Genomic DNA, 23,939 nt, shown 5'->3' with positions numbered 1-23,939 from the left:
GAGGTGAAGGTTTAAGTTTTTAGAGCTGAGGTCAAGATCTTCTAGTAGACAATTATCTTTTGGAAATCGTCCCTTGACTTTCCCAATAAATTGGTTGCTAGCAAGATTCAACTATACTAGAGATGGAAGATTCATTAACCAAGACGGTATGGACCCCTTTAACAAGTTGTTTGATAGACTAAGGGACCTTAATTGTGAAAACTCTTTTGTGTTAAATGGAGAGGGTAATTCCCCGATTAATTGGTTATTATCTAGCCAAAGCATTTCCGTTTTCTTCCAAATCCACGTAGGAATAGTTCCGGAAATGTTGTAATAGGATGCTGAAAATTGGCTCAATTGCGATAGTTTCCTTTCACTCGAAATTTCAGGTAACCTAATTGATAAAGTAGTGTCGGTGAAATGTATCACCTGCAGTGAGCTACTCAAGTTGTTGAACACTAAGGGATCAATATATAGATTAGGATTTTATCCGACTTTGAGAGATCGCAAGTGTGGTAAGCTCAAAATGTTAGAGGGAAAGGCTCCTTGCAAGCCACAATCATACATCTCTAGAGAGGATAAAGAGAGGTTGACCAATGTTTGGGGGAAGGCTGAATTAATTACACCTCCGTTAAGATGGAGTTGTCTAAACTTAGTAAGATTTCTTACAATTTTATCAAAATGCGGAATTTTAATTCTTGAAAAAGTATAAGGATAGTCAGCATTTGTAGCGATATCCCCAACGAGATTATCCCACTCAATTAATTGAATAGTGAGATCTAAGGAAACAAGTTGAGAAAGTTGACTGATTTCAATAGGAACATCATCGGTAAAACTAGAGTGTGAGAGGTTTAGAACTTTCAGTCTTGAAAAATGTCCCAATTTTGGGGATATATGCGATGGGTGAAATTCGTTATAAGCAAGGTTAAGGTACTAAAGATGTGTAAGGTGAAAGAGAGTGTTATTGTTGTGGTGGATAATCCCGCCAAGTTGACTAAAACTAAGATCAAGTCCACTAACGTGACCTGAAGTGGAATCACAAGTGACACCATTCCACAAGCAATAATCTCTATTTTCCTTCCAAGATTTTGTCTTTGGATAAGATGAACCAAAATCGTAAATTTCGGAAAAATGAGGGTGAATAGTGAAGCCATTTATGAATTGAAGCAAAGCCATCTTTGTAGGGTTTCGTAGTGACCCACACTACGCGGAATGAAACCCGCCAAGACCCGCCCCCATAATAAATGCAATTAACAAGCAAAACATAATTTAAAGCATAAGAAAGGATAAAAGATTACACCTTTGACGCGTGCTTTGCTCAACTATGAGCTCTTACTTGAACCCCGATAGTGCGAGGTCTCCGACGGGATCGTACCCTCGAACCCGACCCGATCGTCCTAAGCCTCGAAGGTTAGTCAAGGCCCGGACAAAATAAACTAGAGTTTTACGAATTTCAAGGTATGCTCAACAATGGAGTTTCCTTTACTTTTCAACTCAAGTGTGTTCTTTCCCAAATACCCATGCCTTGGTATTTATAGGGAAATGAACCCTTGATTTTCATTCCCCAACCAATGTGGGAGAATGAGTAATTTTGATAATTAATTTAATTCCAAATTAAATTAATAATCAAATCAATCACAATGCAACAAGTGTCAAGGGGGGAGAGAGAGCTAGGTGAGGACCATGAACCTTGGGGGGGACCATTGCCTTGCTCCCCAAGGCATGCTCCAAGCCTTTGGTCCCACTCACCTCAAACCGCCTCAAGCAATGGCTGTGATGGCAGCCACCTATCACGCCAGCATGCACCAGCTGGCATGACTAGCACACACAGCATCACTGCCCAGCACGCAATGCGCACCAGCCAGCACGCTAGCGAGCCACGCATGTTGCTGGGCTGCTGGGCGCTGGGCGAGGCTCCCTTCGCTGCTGCTGCTTGCTGGCAAGCATGCACTACTCTCTCGCATAGCTAGCATGCACTAGCACTCGCACACGCACACGCACAGGGCGATGCCTGGCATGGTGCTGCTGTGCGAGGCTGCTGCTGCGATGGTGCGAGACACACACGCACACGCACATACGCAAGTGCCCAGCACTGCGATGGCTGTGCTTGGTGCGTGTGGCCTGCTATGGCGCCTAGGCACCCAGGCACACATGTTGTGGTGCTGCTGTGCCATGCGAAGGCACGCACACACACGCACATGGTGCTACGATGGGCAGCCTAGTGCGCCTAGCACTCATGCCTCGCCTAGCACACCATGGTGCGCCTAGCACACACATGGTGCGTCTAGGCTTGCGATGAGCTAGCCTAGCCTAGCATTTCACATGGCTAGGCCAATGTGATGGTACGGCTATGCTCGTATTAGTCGATTGTGATTTTGCGACGCTCGAACTCGAAGCCCTGGGCTCGACATCCGACGTCTGTGTTCGTAAAACTCCGATGACTCATTAAATCTATCGGATTAATTCGTCGTCTCGGATCGGTTGTTCGATTGGGTTCGACCCGAAGGGTTCAGTTAAGATTAAGCTGTAATATTAATTATACCTTAATATTACTGATCGGAAGCGGCCTCCACCCAGGCATTCCGATCACTTGACCTTACTGAAGAATTAGTTCTGTAATAATTCTGAACTCTCTATCAGAATAATACACTTGTTGGAAGGACACCATTCCTTTCAATCTTTTCATCCTGGTGGCATAGTTGAAAAGAGGAGTTTAGGAATGGTAACGAAATAGTTACAAGTGGACAAAAATGAAAGCAGAGAAAGAAAGAAAGAGAATTCATAAAGATGAAACATCTTAATGAATTATTGCATAGATATATATGTGCAGTATATAGGGATGACATAAATGAATGGAAAAGAAGGCAAGAAACAAAGAGAACATAATACACTACTTAAATAGGAAGTAGAACAGAACATTAGCCGTGGAATTCCATTTTACCTACACGAGGTAATTCTATATTAGTTCATCATTGCTAACGCACATAAAGTTAATAGCTTACTAATCTTAATATGACTTATAATTTGCAAGGAATCTAAGTCTTGATACATAATCATGCAAAAGGTTATTTAGGCTATAAAGAACATAATCATGCAAAAAGGAAGACAATTAGCATAAAAATTCTGAGACATTAAAAATTAGCACTTAAATAATACAAGCATGATATAAACATGCACCATGCGTGAAATAGTCCTGTAGCTTAAGCTTTCATATCATGGCCAAAGATGGTTGTTGATAGTTTCTTGACTCAAAACAGTCTATTAAAGGTTGTAGTGGATTTCAAACAATTTGCGATACGTCTTCATTCTACACCGGCCGAAACAAATGGATTATGCACTAATTCCATTTTCCAGCAATCGGATGAAGTTTATCTTGAAAATAATGCACTAAGTAAGATATATATTATGTCACCTTTATAAAAGCTGACTGTTCAATAGCATGATACCACAATGATGTAAATTCCGTTTGGTAAACTGAAGGAAAAATTGCATCTTAAGGCCTGTTCACTTCAACTTATTTTCAGTTCAGTTGAGTTCAGTTCAATTCAGCCCCAATCAGTTCAGCTCTGTTCTGTTCAGCTCCAATCAGTTCAATTCAATTCCTAATATCCTTCTCTCATAAACAATTCATTTCAGCTTAGTTCAGTTCAGTTCAGCTCAGCTCCGATCAATTAAGTTCTTTTCAACTAAAATGAGCAGACTCTTAAAACAAAGATTCTCAGATAACTCGTCTCAATCATTCCACTTTAACCCCAGGCCCCGACAAGCATAATGAATGACTATACCGCGACACTGAAAATAAACTATCACACTACCTTGCTCTTGCATACAAGCAAAGGCAACCTGGAACTTTTCTCCACTCCATCAACCCAATATCAAGGGAATATATGAGCAAAGATGTCAGTCATCAAACATGTTAACAAGACCAGTCTTGGGAAGGGGGAAGAGCTATAGACCAACCTTATGTTTTAGAAATTGGAAAATTTCACATCGGTCAACTGCAGATAATAGTGGTATATCACATATGATAAACCTGTTTGCAGCCTTAAGCAGGATCAGTTAAGCTTGGTTAGTCTTTTGATATAAACCGAAAATCAGAAAAAACAAAGGAACAATGATATACAAGCTCAAACTACAAAATATCTGATAAGTTGAATTGGAAGTTTGGGAAGTCAAAAGACCTGAAAAGAAGAACAGTAATGGTGCCAAAGCTAACAAGTAGTGCTAATAAATTTAGTTATAAAATAAAGCTTACAAATCTTTAGAATATCATCAGATAAATAATTCTTATCTGAGGAATTCACAGTCATCATCAATGTCCAGTAGAACTTTGTAACTGAGTCCTAGAAGGCAGTCTCGGGACAAACTTTCTTCTTATGTTCGGACTTTGGAATAACAAGATAAAAATACACTTCATCATGAACACATACCAAAAAGAAAAAAAAGAAGCAATCATATAGTATTCAGATATATGAAACTTATCTCAAACTCTCTAAGCCATACAAGATATGCCTTAATACAACCATTTGAGAAGCTACCAACAATGATGAATATAGAAACAGCATATCGTTTATAACTTTTATGAATACACAATGGAACAAAAAGAGAATGTTAAGTAAACATAAATCATACTGACTCTGTTCAACACAGTATATAATATCAAAGTTGTGGGATAGGGAAAAGATATGGAAAGAAGAGTTCTTACAATGTTGAAGAGCCACTGTGAGAAAACTAGGCTAATGCCTTGCTCTTCTTATTATCTCTGTTCTTTCCACGATCTAGATGTTAGCCATGGTGATGTTCTATGATTTGAGATCCATTAGGGACAGAATGTTGTGCTGCCAGCTCATTATTTCAACTGCATTAGATACAACACATACACAGAATAATTCAACATGCACAGTAGCAACACGACAATGTTATTCTAACCATATCTTAATATGTTAAACTGCCCACCATAACTTCCTTCTTAGGCTACACAATCCATTAACATCTATTGAGCACCTCATAGTGACTGACCTACAGTCAGTCACAAATGTTAACATTACTTTAATTTCAAAATCTAGCTACAATACCTAGAGATATGATCGGTAAAAAATAAGTAGATACTACAAAACTCAACATATCAAAAAATTTCAATCAATTCAAAACTTGACAGTATAGAACAACTGAAATTCAAATTATAATTTGTATCAAAAATAGATAAACAAGTACCTTTGTCCCAATCACGCATAATCTTGCACGCTGAATCCACTTCGTCAAACAGCTTTGCATTATTACAAGCACCAGATATTTGAAAAGATGCAAATTACATTTTAATTTTTTCTCATATCAATTATCGAATTAAGGGGTACTAATAAAAGAGAAAGAAAGAAGACTGCCTCAGAGAAAGGAGATTTTGGAGGACAATTTTGCATAGTTGGAGCTTGGACAGAAGCCCTTACTGATGCAGAAGTGGATACAAGGCCAACTGGTGGCCGTTGTGGGCCTCCTGAAGAAGAATAACATGGTCCACCAGGAAATGTCCCAGCTGAGCACATTGGAAGTCTATCACTAATTTCTCCTGGAGAGGCAGTCAGAGAAGCAACTTGACCAGTGGACATTGGAAGAGACCCAAAGCCACCTGGTCGAGCTATGATAACCCAATCTCCATGACAAACATGGTAACCCATAATCATAAGAGGTATACGTATACCACCAAAATCATTCATAGATATAAAGGCAAAACCACAGGGAAAAAAATGAAGGGAACAAGGAAAACATATTCACCAAAGTCAAGTACCTTTACAAATGAACTCCTCCAGGATTCTCATGACACAGGCCCTAAGATTATAGGAGCTCCAGAGAAATATTGTCATCATGTATACTCAGATTACCTATGGCAGCCTTGACACTCAACGAAGAAGGAAACACCTAAGAAGAACAACTTCAGATCAGCTAAACTCAATTTCAAAAGAATGAAAGCAACAAACACAGCATAATTAAATATCAAAGTAAGAGGTAAGATCAGGTGAAGCTCAACATCAGTAAGAAGATTATCTTGCGACAAAGTGGTGAGCTTAGTTTTATCCTCCATCACAAGAACTATTTGTGCACATGCCATATTCAAGACCAAGCTCAAAATTACTCTAAACTACCCCCTTCTTAAGAGACCTTTGGCAAACAGACAGTGCAACAGAAGTTGATGGATCAACACCGTCAACAGGAATTTCATGTTGATGAGTGTCTATTGATTTACTGTCACTGACAGTTTCATATCTTGCTTCTTCAACATTTGATACCACACATAAAATCCATAACAGCAGTAATTGTAGGCCTATCGACAGAAAATGATAGGGTGCTAAGTGTCACCAACGCCTGCAGCAACCTCAAGAAAGTCAGAGTGGACATCATGAACCAATTAGACTCAGCTGCCAAGCACAGGGATAGTAACTCACCATCCTATCAGTTTTACAATAGAAAGGGAAGTTTTCAGTTGTAAATTGAAAAGAGTTTTCAAGCAGATCACATACCCTTCCAAAGTTGTGGGTCTAAAAGCAGACACTTCAGGGTTCATACAGTCAATTTCAGGAAAAATCTCCGGAGCCTCATACAACTTGTCATTACCACTAGTAACTTGCTCTGGCATAATGACATTTGAAAGTTTCAAAGAACTTTTATAACATAAGTTAACAAAGCTTTCAATGCTAATCTGCTACTAAGCCTCGTATAACCTGAGCAACTTATTTTATAAGACACCGTTCTAGCTTTAAAGACCCAAATAATCTCATTTCTTTATAAATGCTACTTGTCTTGCACATGGTTTAGCGTTTTAGGTAAAATTTTGTTATATATTTTCACTTCCATTACAGTTTAAATTGGTTATACTATATTAATTATGCCAATCAATTCTTTGCTACAAAATTACTATTTCTCTATCTCCTCAATAATATTCCTTCCATTTTTCTAGGCTGTATTACCAACAGTTTTCAAGTTCCTCAAAAAACTATGCTTCACGAATTCAGATTATATCTGATCGTGTAAATCATCCGATTCTACGCTATTCATCTTCAGAAATATATAAAGATAGAAGAGCCTACGAGGGATTCGAACCCACATCCGTGTCCATTTGCACGCTGCTCTTCCAATTGAGCTGTAGGCTTGTCAAAAAAGGGTTAAGAAAAGATAAAATTAAATAACTAGCACAGAAGTCTACGATAATCATGAGTTGTATTTAAAACGGTCATACAGGAAAAGATGCCACCATTTATTTTTTTTTATCATTTTTTGCTTTCTTAAAATTTGGTAATTCTAAAATTTGATGAGGGCCAAGTAATTTTAAGTTGTAAAAGACTAAAATATGTAGAAATTCTCTTCTGTGCAGCATAGTACTGCTGAATTATGACTTCATATAGTGGATTCATTACGAATAGGAGATTACGTTTGCAATTAATGATTTAATGGTATCATGTCACTTTGAGTTACTAACAAGTGTTAAAAGGCAAGACATGACTCTCTTGTGAGCCGATTGGGCAAAATTTCATATTAATGTAGACATGATTGAGCTAGCTAACAAGTACAAAATGCAAAAGTTTAAAGCATAAACAATATAACAAATATGAAGACATCCAATTTTAATGGCTAGCACAAATTCAGATTTTCACATAACAACAAATGAACGTAGAGTTGGCCTCGCTATTACCATTATTGCATATTGTTTCAGCATCTTCCGCGAGTACATTGTTGCAACAGCTATCCGTTGACATTCTTTAAGCTGCCCATAGTAGTTTGGATAATTAAGACCAAAACATAATCCCGCTGCACAATTAGAAGCCTAGACATAGAAAAACCGAAAGTTATTAATCCAATAATCACAATGAAGAACCAATACTAGTCTTGATAAGTTTGCACTAACTGCAATCAAACCCCGCTTTTGAATTGTAACAAAACAGAATCTACAACAACATCAATCAGGCAAATTATTGACTATTTATGTTTAAAACTTTGGCTTCTCTACCTTTTGCTATTGGTCCAATTTTCACTCTTGAAATCTAATTAGTTTAAGTTAATTAAATAAAAAAATTGCACAATAGAACATTAGAACCACTGTAACCATACTTGCTAAGATTCAAAGCTGAAAATCTTTTAATGAGGTACTCCTTCCTAAATAAGCTTACACTAGATGGAATACACCTTCCTAAGATATCATTAGGTGATTTTGATTCCCGTGGAACACTTCACAGTTTACATAACCTGCATTGGATAACCCTGTGAAACTCTGTTTAAGTATATATATATATATATGAGAACTATTTTTATATAAGAACCATGAGAACTCCTCAAATTTAGATCATATGTTACCTTTATTAGAACATGAAAACTTACACATACATGCACGTTCTAAAATATCAAGGTCATGTTCTAAAACATCAAAATTATGTTCTTTATTTTTGAGGTTATGTTTTGAATTTTTTGTTTTCTGAATTATGAAGGTTATGTTCTAAACACAATAATTGAAAACATTACCTTGAAATTTTAGAACATGTATATTTGTTTAGGTTTCTATGTTCTAAAAAGTATTGCATATGTTCTAAATTTGAGGAGTTCTCATGGTTCTCATGTTATGAGAGTTCTCATGGGATCCTCACCCTATATATATATATATATATATATATATATATATATATATATATATATATATATATATATATATATATATATATATATATATATATATATATATAATGTTTTAAATCAAACTACATACAGTCCATGCAATCCTAATAAATCAAAAATTAGATCTGCAATAATTATAGTTCTATTTTCAGCACCTTAGAAATACGAGTGATGGATCATAGTACATTGAACTCATCAGATTCAGTCATCTCCTCAACATGTCTGTATAAATATATCTTCAGTTAATTGATTGCCTCATTAACCCTCAGAGAGACCCTTTCAGCAATGATCACATATATGGTTCAGAGACCCATTTGATATAGATCACAATTCACACTTCAAACACTTAATCGAAATCGCAATGATGTGAAAAAAACTAAGCATCAGATAAATTCAAAATCCAGCTACAATACATCAGTGATATGATCAAAAAATTGAAAATAAAGACTGCAAACTCAATTCATAAAAAATATTAAATTCAAAACTGAAATTTGCAGTTTAATTTGCATCACAGAAATAGAAAAACAAGTACCTTTGACCCAATCACTCACAAGAGCCAGTTTATTTTATTCTTTTAAGAACACGAAAAATAATCATTAATCATCCAAAATTTGATTTTTAATTGAAATAAAATACTATTAATAAGAGAGAAACAATGAAAAATAGCTCGGAGAAGAGAAGATTTGTAAACAGTTTTGCATTGTTGGAGCTTGGACAGAAGCCCTTACTGATGCAGCAGTCAGTGGTAAACCGCCTGGTGGCCTCCTGGAAAAGAAAAAAGTAGTCCACAATGCAATGTCCCAGTCAAGAACATAAGAAGCATACCGTCCACAATGCAATGTCCCAGTCAAGAGCATAAGAAGCATACCACCAAAAAAAAATTCATATATATATAGACAAAATCACAAAGAATAATATCAGAAGGAAACATAGAAAACATATTCATAAAGGTGGAGTACCCCCACAAATGAACTGCCCCACTGGGTTTACCTTGTCATAGGCCCTAATATTAGATTATAAGGGCTGCAGAGAAAGACTTTCATCACTAATTCTCAGAAAAACTATCGCAACAAATGCCTATGCTAAAAAAACTCAATATCATAAGTATGGGAGCAAGAAATACAGCATAATATTATAGTAAGGTAAGGGGCAAGCTCAAGTGGACGTCAACATTAGTAAGAACATTATCTTGAGACAAAGAAGCAAGCTTAGTTTCATACTCCATCACAAGAACTATTCGGGCACGTGCCATATTCAAGATTGAGTAAAACAAAATTCTGGAATTCTCCTTACCAAAGAGACCTTTAAAAAAAAGCAGAATAACAAAATCAACACCTTCAATGAGAACTTCACTATGATGAGTCCACTAATCTACTATCATTGACAGAGTGACAGTACATAGCTTGCTTTTTCAATATTGATACCACTCATAAAATCAATAACAGCAGCAACAGTAGGCCTACCACAGAAAAATGACAAGGTGGCAAACCAGGGGAAAGTCAAAATAAACATCAAAAACCAATCAGCCTCAACTACAAAGAGCAGAGATAATGTGAATTCTGAGCAGTGAGCACCATGCTAAAGTTGGGGGTTTAAACGCTGACACTTCAGAAGTCACAAAGTCATCAGGTAACGTGAATTCTCACATAGTTGAGCAATTTGAAACAGCCTCTAAATCCCTTAATACCAATTCAGTTATATTGCAATTTTAGCAAAATTTTCAAGAATAAACCATCACAGCAAAAGCCTGAAGTTATAATTCATGAATAAATATTAAGCAATTGCTTTTTACATTGTCACATAAAGCATTAACCCCAAAATCGCATATTTGAAAGTAAAAGTAAAAAAATAAATTGCATACCTTTCAATAAGACAATCATCATCCTTCTCCAAGCTTCTCCTATAATTGCAATCTTCAACTTTTCAAATCGATAAAATAACCATGCTGAAAAAATCAAGTAAAATTATCAAGACAGATAATCAAGAGCACAACTTCCACATACTGATGAGTGATGCATAGCACTACACTTTCGGAGTCATCGGAATCATAGTGCACTTCATACAGTTGTTTCCCTCTCAAAAAGCAACATCAAATTGCCAAATTACCACTGTAATTAACTATCATTTAAGCTTATGCACATATAATCAAAAAAAGGGTTGATAAAAAATGTAATATAAACTGCATAAGTCACTTTAGAACTTATACATATCAAACTTTTTCAGTGAAATTTTATTTTTCACTTTTACATCGAATCGACCATATTTTCTATTTTCTATGAGGTAGAGGAAGCAATTAATAAACCAAAATGAAAAATGATTAATTCAATAAAATTGTGAATTATAGGGAATAACTAAGAAGGGTATAGAATGCAAACAAACGGAAGAATTTCAATCTAAATTAGCATACTAGATTGATGATTTCACTAAAGATAATTTATATAGAAGGTAGACAAGGCATCCATCTCATAAATAAATTGCATAATCACGTTCAAAATCTCTGTGATAGATGATGATGATGACGATGAGGAGGAGGAAATGAACTATCACAAAGATGATGATGTTCACTTTCAAAATCTTAATTATTCATAGAATTTTTTTCCAAAAAAAAAAAAAAAAAAGGCCGATAACAGAGATGCATAAGTCAACCTGAAATTCACACATAAAACTGCTACAATAAAGCCCAAAATTGAAAAGGAATACAAACAATGTAGCACGAAAATTGTAAGATTACAAACAATTGCATTTTACACAATACAAACCGCTAGAAAACCCTAAATTCCCAAAACCGCGTAATAACAATTAATTTATTATTCACTGTAGAACCACAATTATTATGCAGCCAGCAAACTAGGGTTAATGTTAATCGACCTTTTTACTAAAATTAGGGTTCGATGGAAAAAATTGGCAGCAAATTAGGGTTGGATTGGGAGAAATTGTAATGGATGAAGCAATTAGAAACCGCCTATATATTAACCCAATTATCTAAAACATTACCAATTTCGTTATATATATTACAATGTTAAACGAATGAGTTAGATAAGAAATTCAAGCAATGTAGCACGAAAATTAATTGTAAGACTACAAACTTAAAAACCCCCCAAAATCGCATTAGTAAAAATTACGTACCTTTAGTAAAATTGGATGTGCGCGAGCTGAAATTACGTAGCGATTAAGTGATCTGATGCTGAAATTACGTAGCGATTAAGTGATTTGATGCTGAAATGGATGATCGATAATAAGGAAACTAGGATTAGGGTTCTTAATTAGGAGTTTTGATTTGATTAAAGTAAGAAAGGGGGAAATTAGAATGTGGAGGGAAATTTGGGAGAAATTATCTATTATTTATAAATATAAATAATGGAGGGAAATTGTTGACTTGTTGTGGGTGATCGTATTTATATACAAGTATTGTATTGTCGGTTATTCAATACGTGTACAGCCGTATTTTTATTGTATCTTTATTTTACACCATAATTTCAGTAGCTGTTCTTTTTTATTTTCAGTAGCCGTATGTGGGTTGTATTTACGGTAGCAAGTTAGCACTTAGCAGCTGTATTTATAGTTATATATTTATTTTATTTGTATCCTTATGTGTATCGGTTTTTTCTACCTACGATTCTATATTGAAAATGAAAACTACAGTGAAAATCACTTTTTCTGATTTTTTATTTTTAGTTTTCAAAAAAACTGAAAAGTGAAAACAGAAAACAAAAATAGTTATCGAACGAGTCCTAAACTTTCATGTTGGAATATTTCTCTATTAGCAAGGCAATCCGCTACCGCATTGCCTTCTCTGTAACAATGAGCCAACTCAACTTCCCAACTGTTATTTTTTATGATGTTGCGACATTGTTGGAGGATAAAGAAGCATTCCCCACCTGCATAAGCTTTGCTAAGAAATAAGAATTGATTGGATACAAGCAATGTCATCCATTTGGATTATTAGAGTTTTAACTTTTTGTTTAGTGGGTTTGACTATTGGTTTGAAAAGGTTTATACTTTATCTGTTTCAAATTAATCGTAACAAATGGGTATTATTTGTGAGATATAAAAGATTCATTTGTTGCGATTAATTTGAAACGGAGGAAGTATAAATTTGTGTGAGGTAAACTCATAACTGATTGCTAAAGTTAAAATTATTTGTTCATGTGAATTTACATTTATGGCATTTGTCTTATATTTTTCCCTAGGTTTATGGATTGTACATAATGAACAAAATTGTCAATTGACATTAAGTAATCTAAAATTCTGATGAAAATGCTGCTCAACTCAGTTTTTTGGAAAAGAGAGTTATGAGGCCAAAACTCTTAGTTAAAAACTCCATTGACCAAACACCACCTTTAGAGGTTTTGACTTGTCAAACCTCAAGTGGTCCAAAGTCCAAACCTCTTAAGGCCCCCCAAAATTCTCTTTGTCGGACGCCCCTTGAATATCTATGTAGGGATTTGATAGGACGTCGTCAACCTATCAAGAAATAAGACCTAACTCGATCCTACTCAACTAGTAGCAAGGGCAAGAAAGGGTCGAACCCATGAGAGGCGTTGAATCAACCACCAAATGTTATTGTTTAAACAAGCTAGATTAAGTCGGGGGTTTTAAGTTGGTATTACGTCACACTATTCTAATTCAAATCAACTAATTCTAAGAGGTGATTAACAATATTAAGAAGGCCTAGGGCATGGGTTACACCACTCAACTTCATCACGGACCACAAGTAGCATGCATAGAAATGGTGATTTAGGGGATAAATTAGGGGAAGTTATCAAATGCACCCAACTACTCTCTCAAGCTAGAGGGATTACTTGACATCAAAACCATAACCTACTCTCGTGATTATGGGCAAGAAACAAGTGTTAAAACATCCTCACGATAACATGCAAATTCCCTTGACTAGAAATTCCTATTCTCATGGCAAATCAAGTCAATCAAGCATAAGGGAGCTTCCTCAAGTTCATCTCTCGATCCTTCGTTGAGGAAGCTAGATAAATAATTCAAGCAATGGCCAATTAAAAGAATTAACAATGAAACCTCTTAAGCTCAACTAATTAACACCCCACAATTAACAAATTAGTACATGCAACAAGTGTTGGTGATTACATTGAGGGTTCACCCAAACCCTAGAAATTAGACTACTCACAATCCATGGAAGTTAAAGCAATTAAAGATTTCAAGGAATTCATGAACAAATTAAAACTAAGAATTAAGTAGAATCTAACAATCAAACATGCAAAGAACAACCAAACAATTAATAAAAAACAAGAATTAAAGATAGAAGAGAGAAAGAAAGAGTAAGAAAAATTACTAGAAGCTTCAATAATTGACTAACAATGGGGGAACTTGTCTTCTACAATGATTGGATTGAAAACCTTCAAAACAAGAACTAAAATCTATGCTAATTTGAGGATTTTTGTGTTTCAAACTAAGAGGAGTATGAAAATCTGGAAAAGAATTGGGAACCCCTCTAAAATGGTCCAAAGGGGCTATTTATATTACCCCCTAAAATAAGAGGACGGTGAAAACAAGAAACGGGTAAACTGTAGGTCTGCACGGACGTGCTGAAGTTGGCACGTCCGTGCAGACCAAGGCAGAAACTCAGTTTAAGACGACCTGCTACAGCACGGGCGTGCACCTTTGGCACGTCCGTGCTGCATCATCTGCACGGACGTGCAATATTTGGCACGTCCGTGCAGGCCTTGGCAGAAAGATGGCTTCAGGTCTGCACTCCTGCACGGACGTGCAACATCTTGCACGGCCGTGCTGCCTCATAATCACGGAAGCACGTCCGTGCTGCATCATCTGCACGGACGTGCAATATTTGGCACGTCCGTGCAGGCCTTGGCAGAAAGATGGCTTCAGGTCTGCACTCCTGCACGGACGTGCAACATCTTGCACGGCCGTGCTGCCTCATAATCACGGAAGCACGTCCGTGCTGCATCATCTGCACGGACGTGCAATATTTGGCACGTCCGTGCAGGCCTTGGCAGAAAGATGGCTTCAGGTCTGCACTCCTGCACGGACGTGCAACATCTTGCACGGCCGTGCAGGGTCTTCTGGGCCCTTTTCTTCGTGTTTTCTTCTACGATGCTCTTGTACTTGGATTCTTTCCATCATTTCCTTGCTTCTAACCTCGGTTTGGTAACCATGGGCTTCATTTGGTCGTCTTTGGACCTAAAATCTCAACAAAAACACTAACAACCCGTGAAGCATAGGATACACAAAAATTGCATAATAATAGGGTAAAAGTGAACCAAAACACAAATTTGTTCAGGTAAACTAGGTTCAAATACGCCCTAAAACCGCATAAAATAGCAAGTTATCAAATTCCCCCAAGCTAAGCTTTTGCTCGTCCTCGAGCAAACTAGTCATGACAAAACAAATAGAGGGAACTAACTTGTTATAGAAGGTTGAAGCAAAAGTTAAACCAAGAAAGGGTAGGCATACACAATAAACCGAACGATCACTTTTAGCAAAAGTGAGAAGCCGTTTAAACCTACAAGTCGCCTAGTAGGACGAGTCCATCTCTCGTGAGGGTTTCCAAAGAGAATCACCCACAACTCCCACAAACACAACACACGATTTTTTTTTTTTTTATAGCCCAAGTCAACTCATCGGGATGTGATTCAAAAGCAAGACAAGTGAACAACTTTCAAGAATTACCAATCATACAAATGTTCACATGAGTTGGGGGTAGAGAGGAGAACTAAACAAGGTTGCACTAGGATACTTCCTTTGGCCTTTTACTATTTCATTAGAGCACACCTAGATATTCCAAAGTTGTAACAAGCCCTCTTTCGGTTATAAAATCTCAAAATGCTAGTCCACCTCCCAAAATGCACACCCAAGGCCCCTTAACTACACTCTAACTCGGGAATTTCATAAGAAATAACAATGCAAACAAGGTGTGGGAGGCATCCACGAGTTGACCTCTAAAGAAGAGAATTTTTTTTTTAGAAGTTTTGGGGTAGTTTTTGTTCTCCCCTTTTTTTATGCTCTTCTTTTTTTTTTTCAATTTTCAATGCCCTCGCCTCTTTTAACTGTGAGCGGCTCTTTCTTTATTGAGAACGTGTGGCTTATTACGCCACTTATTACACATGATACAAGTAGAACCAATTCCCTAATAGAGTTTCATTTCGGGGAGGAAAGGGGACACATCAAGGGCACAAGGGACCACAAATTTATTCAAACAGATCCTACTTGAGCAAATTAGACAATATCTTATACTAGGCGTGCAATTGAGCATTCATTGGCTTTCATTTCATATACTCCAATGCAATCAAGATTAATAGACCTCTAATGACCCCCAACTCGTGCACACACTCTTCTAAAAAAAACTTTTACTCATCACTCAAGAGTCAAGCAAGCAAAACATATAATCGTCATATGAGTTTCATCCTTGGGCACTTTTTCATCATTTTTTTTTTCATTTTTTTCTCTCTTTTTTCTTTTTTTTTTTTTTTTTTTTTTAGGCATAAAATAACTATACATCTAAATAAGGGATAGGAGAAGTATTCACAATGTAAGGGATTTGGATTTCAAAGGAAGCAATTTGGATTCAAAGGGTTTGGATGTTAGGGAAATGGGAATAGGGGCATGCAAATCAACATATACGTACGAGAACACAGCATGAACCAATGGTAAATGAGAAAATACTCCCCCCAAGCTATCATAAACATTGTCCCCAATGTTGAAACAATATAAGCACAAAGAGAAGGGGAAGGAGATACTAACTCATTGGTTCGGGCCCCCTTGGGAGCTCGAACCCCCGGGGTAGAGATGGTGATATTCATTGCGGAAGTCGCCCAATTCCGTTCGAAGACCTTCAAAGCTTGACCTCATTCCGTCAAAAGAAGTCCTCAAGTCTTCATTTGACTTCCTCATGGTCTCAAACTCGGAAGTCATGCGGGCGAAGTTCACATTCATATTAGCCATCTGCTGCTCGAAGGTGAGGAATGGGTTGCCTTCACCCATGCCCTGACCTTGGTACCCCTCTTGGTACCCTTGTTGGAACTCGTACTGCTGGTGAAATTCTGGTTGTTGCTGAAATTGTTGTTGTTGATGCTGTTGTTGTTGCTCTTGCTGCTCTTGCCCTTGTTCCTCTCCCTCTTGACCGGGAGCCCAAGGGAAGTCCCTCTCAAAGATCCAGTTCGCCTGGTTGTAGATGGCGGTGGCCTCGGGGTCGGGTAAGTAGGCATAGGGGCGCCTACTCACCAACCACAAATAGGGGTGGTTCCCCTCTACATCCGTGAGCCATTTCATGGCTCTCAGCGACTGCATATCCAACTGTGTTGGACCTGGAACAACCTGCTCTTCTGCAAAATCAAGGTTAAGAGCAGCAGCAATTATAGTAATCATACCACCTATGGTGATGTTGCCTGATCATGTGGCAACATCTTCTAGGTGGTCCATAAACCAAGACCCCACATTTAAACTCGTACTACCCTCACTCAGATGCCATAGAAAGTAAAGCTCTCGAGTAGACACGACCCCTGAACTGTCTCCCCTAGCAAAAACTGTGTTCGCTATGGTACGCTGGGCGATCCTAAAGGTAGGGTGAATAATGGATGTGGCCTTATCAGTTCTAGGGTTATACCCAAACAGCCCTGTGATTCTTCTCCAAAATTCACCCGCCATATAGTTACGGGGTTGCCTATCCTTAGGCCCCATAGTTCCAGAAACAGGCCACCCGAAAGCTTGGTTAACTCTCGCTACGGACATTCTATGTTGGGCATTCATGAGCTGGAAGGTCATGTAACGGGGGGATCTTGTGGTGTCACGGTGCACACAAAGGGAGGAGAGGAATTCTAGGGTCAGTCTCCTATAGGTTAAGGCATGTAACTCTAGCCAAGAACCTAGGTCGGCTCCCTCGAATAACATTGTGATGTCAGCTCCTACCCCTAAGGCGTCCGCCACCTCACTATCATAGAATTTGGTGGGCTTGACCCGCCTCCTACTGATTTTAAGGAAATTGGCCGAAAAGGCCTGGTCAGCGAAAACTATTCCCATTGTGTCCACTTGCGGTGGATCAACGGGAGGAGGAGGCGATGGGTTCCTAAATCTAAGGGAAGAGGTGTTTCGGGATTGGTTTCTTCTTGGCATGGTTGTTTTTATTTTGTTTTATTTAGAATGACTAAACCCGCCACACAAAGAGATCAAGACACTAAACCAATTCACCAAGTAATTTTAAGGTCAACAACCCAAGACTTAGCCACACCAAAGGACACCACAAAGAATAATCCACACAATCACAAAAACTCACAAAACCTAAACAATTAATCCTCACAATATTCAATTAAACCCATAATGCTTTACATAAAAGCACAAATACTCAACAACTATCAATTCAACCAAGATTGCAAGCAAAAATAAGCACAAAACAACAAGTTTCAAGTATGGAAATAGTAAGTGGAAGGAACGATTATACCGAGCTTAACGTGGGTGTAAAACCCGCAAATGAACCTTCCTAGCCTTCCTTTCCCTTGCTTGAACCTTTTCCTTCAACCAATTGTTAAAATTTCAATCCAAAAGAAAACCCCCAAATTGATTTTTTTCTTCTTAGGGTTTCGGTTAATGGGTGATTTTTGGGTTGAAGATTGGAGAAAGGAGTAGTATTTTGCGTTTTTGTTGAAAAGGAGTGTTGATTATGGTGGGAAATGTTGAATTTTGGGTGAGAATTTGAGTGTTTGAGGGTTGAGAGGAGGAGTAAGAGAGGTTAGAGAGAAGGAGGAGAACCGTGGGTTTGAGAGGAAGAACAAAAAATTGTGGCTTTTTTTCTTTTTTTTCGAGCAGTTTCGGCCTTAAATACTTGGTATGCACGGACGTGCAGCATTGGCACGGACGTGCAGCTCAAGTCAGAACGTGCTTAACTTTCTGCCTGTAAAAGCACGGACGTGCCATTATCGGCACGGACGTGCTGCTTTTGGCACGGACGTGCTTAACTTGGCAGAATACTTCTCAACTTTCTGCCTGTAAAAGCACGGACGTGCCATTATCGGCACGGACGTGCTGCTTTTGGCACGGACGTGCTGCTTTTGGCACGGACGTGCTTAACTTGGCAGAATACTTCTCAACTTTCTGCCTTCCTAAACACGGACGTGCCATTTTCAGCACGTCCGTGCTGATTGGCAGGCACGTTTACTCTCCTTTTTTTTTTATTTTTTTTTTTATTTTTTTTATAAGAAAAATTACTAAAATACTCGGGTTGCCTCCCGGAAGCGCTTCTTTATTGTCACTAGCTTGACCATATTACGTTTTCAATCACGAGGGATATCAAATTCATCTAAATGAACTACCTTTGTTTCTTCTTGCACGAAACCATCGAAGTATGCTTTCAACCTTTGGCCATTAACTTTGAATGGTTCACCTTTGTCGTTGGAAATCTCAATGGCGCCATATGGGAATACCTTTGTAATGGTGAAAGGGCCACTCCATCTTGATTTTAGCTTTCCCGGAAACAACTTCAACCGGGAGTTAAATAGCAAGACCTTGTCACCCTCCTTGAACTCTCTCTTGTTGATGTGCTTGTCGTGCCATGCTTTGGTCTTCTCCTTGTAGATCTTTGCACTCTCATATGCATCTAACCTCAACTCTTCCAAGGCATGGAGGTCAAGCATCCTCTTTTCTCCGGCGGATTGGATATCAAAATTCAAGGTTTTGATAGCCCAGTGCGCACGATGTTCCAGTTCCACCGGTAGATGGCATGATTTCCCATAAACGAGCTTGTAAGGGGTGGTGCCAATAGGAGTCTTGAAGGCGGTGCGGTAGGCCCATAGAGCATCATCCAACCTTGATGACCAATCCTTCCTTGACCTATTCACCGTCTTCTCTAGTATCAACTTAATCTCCCTATTTGAAATTTCAGCTTGACCACTTGTTTGAGGGTGGTAAGCCAATGACACCTTGTGCCTCACTCCGTATTTTTCAAGGAGAGCCTTGAAAGATCGTTTTGCAAAGTGCGATCCTCCATCACTTATTACGACACGTGGCACACCAAACCTAGGGAAAATGACTTTCTTGAACAACTTGACCACTACCTTAGCATCATTTGTAGGAGATGCAACCGCTTCAACCCACTTTGATACACAGTCGACGGCCACCAAAATGTATTTGTTCCCAAAAGAGGATGGGAAAGGTCCCATAAAATCTATTCCCCACACATCGAAAATTTCCAGCTCTAAAATGTTATTCAAAGGCATTTCATTCTTTCTTGACAAATTACCGGTCCTTTGACACCGGTCACAAGCTTTAACAACTCCCCATACGTCCTTGAACATAGAGGGCCAATAGAAACTGCATTGCAATATTCTCGCCAATGTCTTGTTAGCACTCATATGTCCTCCACAAGGTGAGGAGTGACACATTGTGATAACTTCATGAATTTCATCGCCGGGGACACACCTTCTAAAAAGACCATCAACACCTTGTTTGAAGAGCAAGGGGTCATCCCAAAAGTATTGGCGGACATCATGGAGGAACTTCCGCTTTTGTTGATAGGTGAGGTCGGGAGGAAGGATGGAGCAAGCCAAGTAATTTGCAATATCCGCAAACCATGGGGCCGGGGCTTGAATGATTGCGAATAATTGATCATCCGGGAATGAATCATCAATTGGCAAAGCTTCAATTTCACCTTCTACGATCGGTAGCCGTGAGAGATGATCGGCTACTACATTCTCGACACCCTTCTTGTCCCGAATTTCTATATCGTAGTCTTGTAAGAGCAAGACCCACCTAATCAACCTTGGTTTAGCGTCCTTCTTGGACAGCAAGTACTTCAAAGCCGCATGGTCGGTGAAGACTATAACTTTGGTGCCCACCAAGTAAGACCTAAACTTTTCGATAGCATGGACGATGGCTAGGAGCTATTTTTCAGTCGTTGTGTAGTTTCTTTGTGCTTCATCAAGAGTTTTGCTAGTGTAATAGATGGCATGGAGCTTTTTATCCTTCCTTTGCCCAAGCACAGATCCAACGGCATAGTCCGAAGCATCACACATGAGTTCAAAAGGGAGCTCCCAATTCGGTGGTTGAATGATGGGAGACGTGATCAAAGCTTCCTTCAACCTATCAAAGGCTAGCAAACAATCATTAGAAAACACAAAAGGGGCATCCTTTACCAACAATTGAGTGAGCGGCTTAGCGATTTTGGAAAAATCTTTAATGAACCGGCGGTAAAAACCCGCGTGTCCAAGAAAACTCCTTATACCCTTCACATTAGTGGGGGGAGGGAGGCGCTCAATAACCTCAATTTTGGCACGATCAACCTCAATGCCCCTACTAGAAACAACATGTCCCAACACAATACCCTCTTCAACCATGAAATGACATTTTTCCCAATTAAGCACAAGGTTCACCTCTTGACATCTTTTTAACACTTTAATCAAATTACTTAGGCAAGTGTCAAAAGATGAACCGCAAACAGAAAAGTCATCCATAAATACCTCGATTGATGATTCAAGCATGTCGGAAAAGATAGACATCATACACCTTTGAAATGTAGAAGGTGCATTACATAATCCAAATGGCATCCTTCGATAAGCAAAGGTGCCAAAAGGGCATGTGAATGTAGTCTTCTCTTGATCCTCGGGTAGGATAGGGATTTGGAGGAATCCCGAATACCCATCCAAGAAGCAATAGTGACTATGTGATGCCAACCTTTCCAAGATTTGATCGATAAAGGGGAGAGGGAAGTGGTCCTTCCGAGTGGATTTGTTCAATTTTAGATAGTCTATGCACATTCTCCACCCGGTGACCGACCTTGTAGAAATGGTCTCACCCTTATCGTTCTTGATAATGGTCATGCCCCCTTTTTTTGGAACAACTTGAACCGGGCTAACCCACTTGCTATCGGAGATAGGGTAGATTATGCCCGCTTCAAGAAGTTTCAAAACCTCTTTTTTAACAACTTCTTTCATGTTGGGGTTGAGCCTTCTTTGGTGCTCAATTGAGGAGTCATGATCATTATCAAGCAAAATCTTGTGCATGCATATCGTGGGACTTATCCCCTTAATGTCATCAATAGCATACCCAATGACACTCCTATACTCCCTCAACACAACTAGGAGTTTCTCAAGGGAAGTGTCATCAAGGTTGGTATTGACAATAACGGGATAAGTCTCATTATCATCAAGAAAAACGTATTTAAGTGAAGGGGGAAGGGGTTTAAGTTCAACCTTAGGAGGAGGCGTAGACCTCTCCTCTTTTACCTCCACCTTAAGTGCTTCAAACTCCCTTGCCTTGCCATGTAGGGGTTGGTCTAGCAACAACTTGTACCCCTTAGCTTCATCATCATCATTGTACAAACTTTCCGTGAGGATCGCTTGTAGAGTATCTTTGCTATTGTTCATCATCTTCAATTCCTCCACTTCTCGGTCAAGAGTATCGATTCTATTGATATCCTCATACATAGGCTTCCTCATGGCTTGCGAGAATGAGAAAGAAATTTTCTCATCTCCCACATTCAATGTTAGCTTGCCTTGTTTCATATCAATTACCACTCCCGCCGTGTTCAAGAACGGCCTTCCCAAAATGAGAGGAACCTTGTTGTCCTCCTCCATTTCCATCACCACAAAGTCACAAGGTACAAAAACTCTTCCCACTTGTACCGGTACATCTTCAAGTATTCCCATTGGTAATCTAACCGAACGATCGGCTAATTGTATTGAGATTCTTGTTGGCTTCATCTCACCAACTTTTAAATTTTTTGCAATTGAGAAGGGCATCAAGCTTACACTTGCCCCAAGATCACAAAGAGCATCCATGGCTTCCATATCTCCAATCTTCACCGGAATTGCATAGCTACCCGGGTCACCAAGCTTTCGGGGAAGCTTGTTTTGAATGATTGCGCTCACCTCCATTGGAAGGGAGATGGTTGCACTCTCTTCAAGCCTACTTCTGTGGGACAAGAGATCTTTTAAAAATTTCGCATATGTAGGCATTTGTGACATAGCATGAAGAAAGGGAATGTTCACTTGGAGCCCTCTCATGACCTCAAGGAACTTTGAAAACTTCTCATTCAATTTTTTCTCTACCAACCTATGAGGGAAAGGAATAGGTGGCTTGTAGACTCTCATTGGGGGTTTCTCCACTTCAACTTCAACTCCCTCTCCTTTCTTTGTGTCTCCCTCAACACTCTTTTCTTTTTCTTTTCTCTCAACTTCTACCACCTCATTTTCAACATCATTCTCACTTCTCACCTCCACACCCTCATCTCTCTTTTGTGGCACATCTTCACTCATTACCGGACCTTCATACCCTCTCCCGGACCTCAATGTGATAGCCTTGACATGCTCCTTCGGGTTCACAACCGTTGAGCTTGGAAATTGACCACTAGCATTGGAGGTAGAACTCCCAACTTGTTGTGCAATTTGAGCTAGTTGATTCTCAATTATTTTGTTGTGCGCTTGAAGTTGTTGGATGTTGGAGCTCATTTCTGCATTGCTCTTCCCTTGTTGATTTATGAAAGACTCAAGAGCGGCCTCAAGGGAAGTCTTTTGGGGTGGAGGAGGTTGTTGGTTGAATTGCTGTCTTTGTTGGTTTGGATGGCGGTATGGGGCTTGGTGATTTTGTTGATTTTGGTTGTAGATGTTTTGAGGAGGGTTGTTGTAGTTGGATTGTTGGTTTTGATTGGGTTGTCTCCACCCTTGGTTTTGTTGCCTCCAACCTTGATTGAAAGGTTGCTCATTTCTTTGGTTCATGGCCGCAACTTGCTCATTAGTAGCATTGCAATATGAAGCCATGTGATCATTACCCCCACAAGTCTCACAAGACATGAATTGTGGTTGTGGTTGTGAAGAGGAGGTACCGCTTGAGGAGGTTGCTTGGTCTAGCTTGTGAGCTAGCATATCAAACTTTGAGGCAATGAGATCTATTGCACTCAACTCATGCATACCTTTCTTCTTCGGTTGACTTTCTCTTCTATCATATCTATAGGCGTAATGCCTTGCAACTTCTTCAATCATATTCTCGGCTTCTTCCACCGGTAGCTTTTTAAGACTACCACCGGCTCCGTTGTCAAGATTGGCCCTTGAGGTAGGAGTGAGACCGTCGTAGAAGCTTTGAATAATCATCCATAAAGGCAACCCATGGTGTGGACACTTCCTCTTTAGATCCTTGAATCTTTCCCATGCTTCACCTAAGGTTTCATCATCCTCTTGAGTGAAGCTTGTAATCTTCCTTCTCAATTCCGCGGTCTTTTCGGGCGGACAAAACTTCCCAAGAAATGCTTTGGTAACCTCTTCCCATGTTGTTAAGGATCCTTCTTTCACGGACCTCAACCAACACTTAGCCTTGTCCCTAAGAGAGAACCGGAACAT

At 39.0% G+C, this 23,939-nt stretch overlaps 1 protein-coding gene across 2 annotated transcripts; it reads right to left on the bottom strand.

Annotated features, from left to right (window-relative positions):
• Positions 1-6,024: 6,024 nt before the first annotated feature.
• LOC110727340 lies at positions 6,025-12,506 on the bottom strand. Of its 2 annotated transcripts, XR_002512529.1 has the most exons (5): positions 11,761-12,506; positions 10,496-10,579; positions 9,363-9,399; positions 7,661-7,792; positions 6,025-6,336 (listed from the first exon to the last, which is right to left on the bottom strand). XR_002512529.1 is itself a non-coding variant. In XM_021906904.1 (3 exons), the coding sequence occupies exons 1-3, from the start codon at positions 9,498-9,500 to the stop codon at positions 6,247-6,249; spliced, it is 360 nt and encodes a 119-aa protein (XP_021762596.1). In that variant the 5' UTR covers positions 9,501-10,799; the 3' UTR covers positions 6,025-6,246. The 2 variants fall into 2 exon arrangements, 1 of the variants encoding a protein (XP_021762596.1); XM_021906904.1 differs by lacking the exon at positions 11,761-12,506 and having other exon boundaries at positions 9,363-10,799.
• Positions 12,507-23,939: the final 11,433 nt, after the last annotated feature.

Source organism: Chenopodium quinoa, unplaced genomic scaffold (genome assembly GCF_001683475.1).
Source record: "Chenopodium quinoa cultivar QQ74 unplaced genomic scaffold, ASM168347v1, whole genome shotgun sequence".
Lineage (NCBI taxonomy): Eukaryota > Viridiplantae > Streptophyta > Magnoliopsida > Caryophyllales > Amaranthaceae > Chenopodium > Chenopodium quinoa.
This window is presented reverse-complemented; position numbering and strand designations above follow the sequence as displayed.

What these genes read in the sequence shown, in the direction of transcription:
- LOC110727340 (XM_021906904.1), bottom strand. Translation starts at nt 9,500, where the DNA reads ATGCTTCTTATGCTCTTGACTGGGACATTGCATTGTGGACGGTATGCT. An exon ending in TACCACTGACTGCTGCATCA is followed by an intron (nt 7,793 to 9,362) that starts GTAAGGGCTTCT and finishes TTCTATGTCTAG; the next exon opens with GCTTCTAATTGTGCAGCGGG. An exon ending in TGAAACAATATGCAATAATG is followed by an intron (nt 6,337 to 7,660) that starts GTAATAGCGAGG and finishes AGGTTGCTGCAG; the next exon opens with GCGTTGGTGACACTTAGCAC.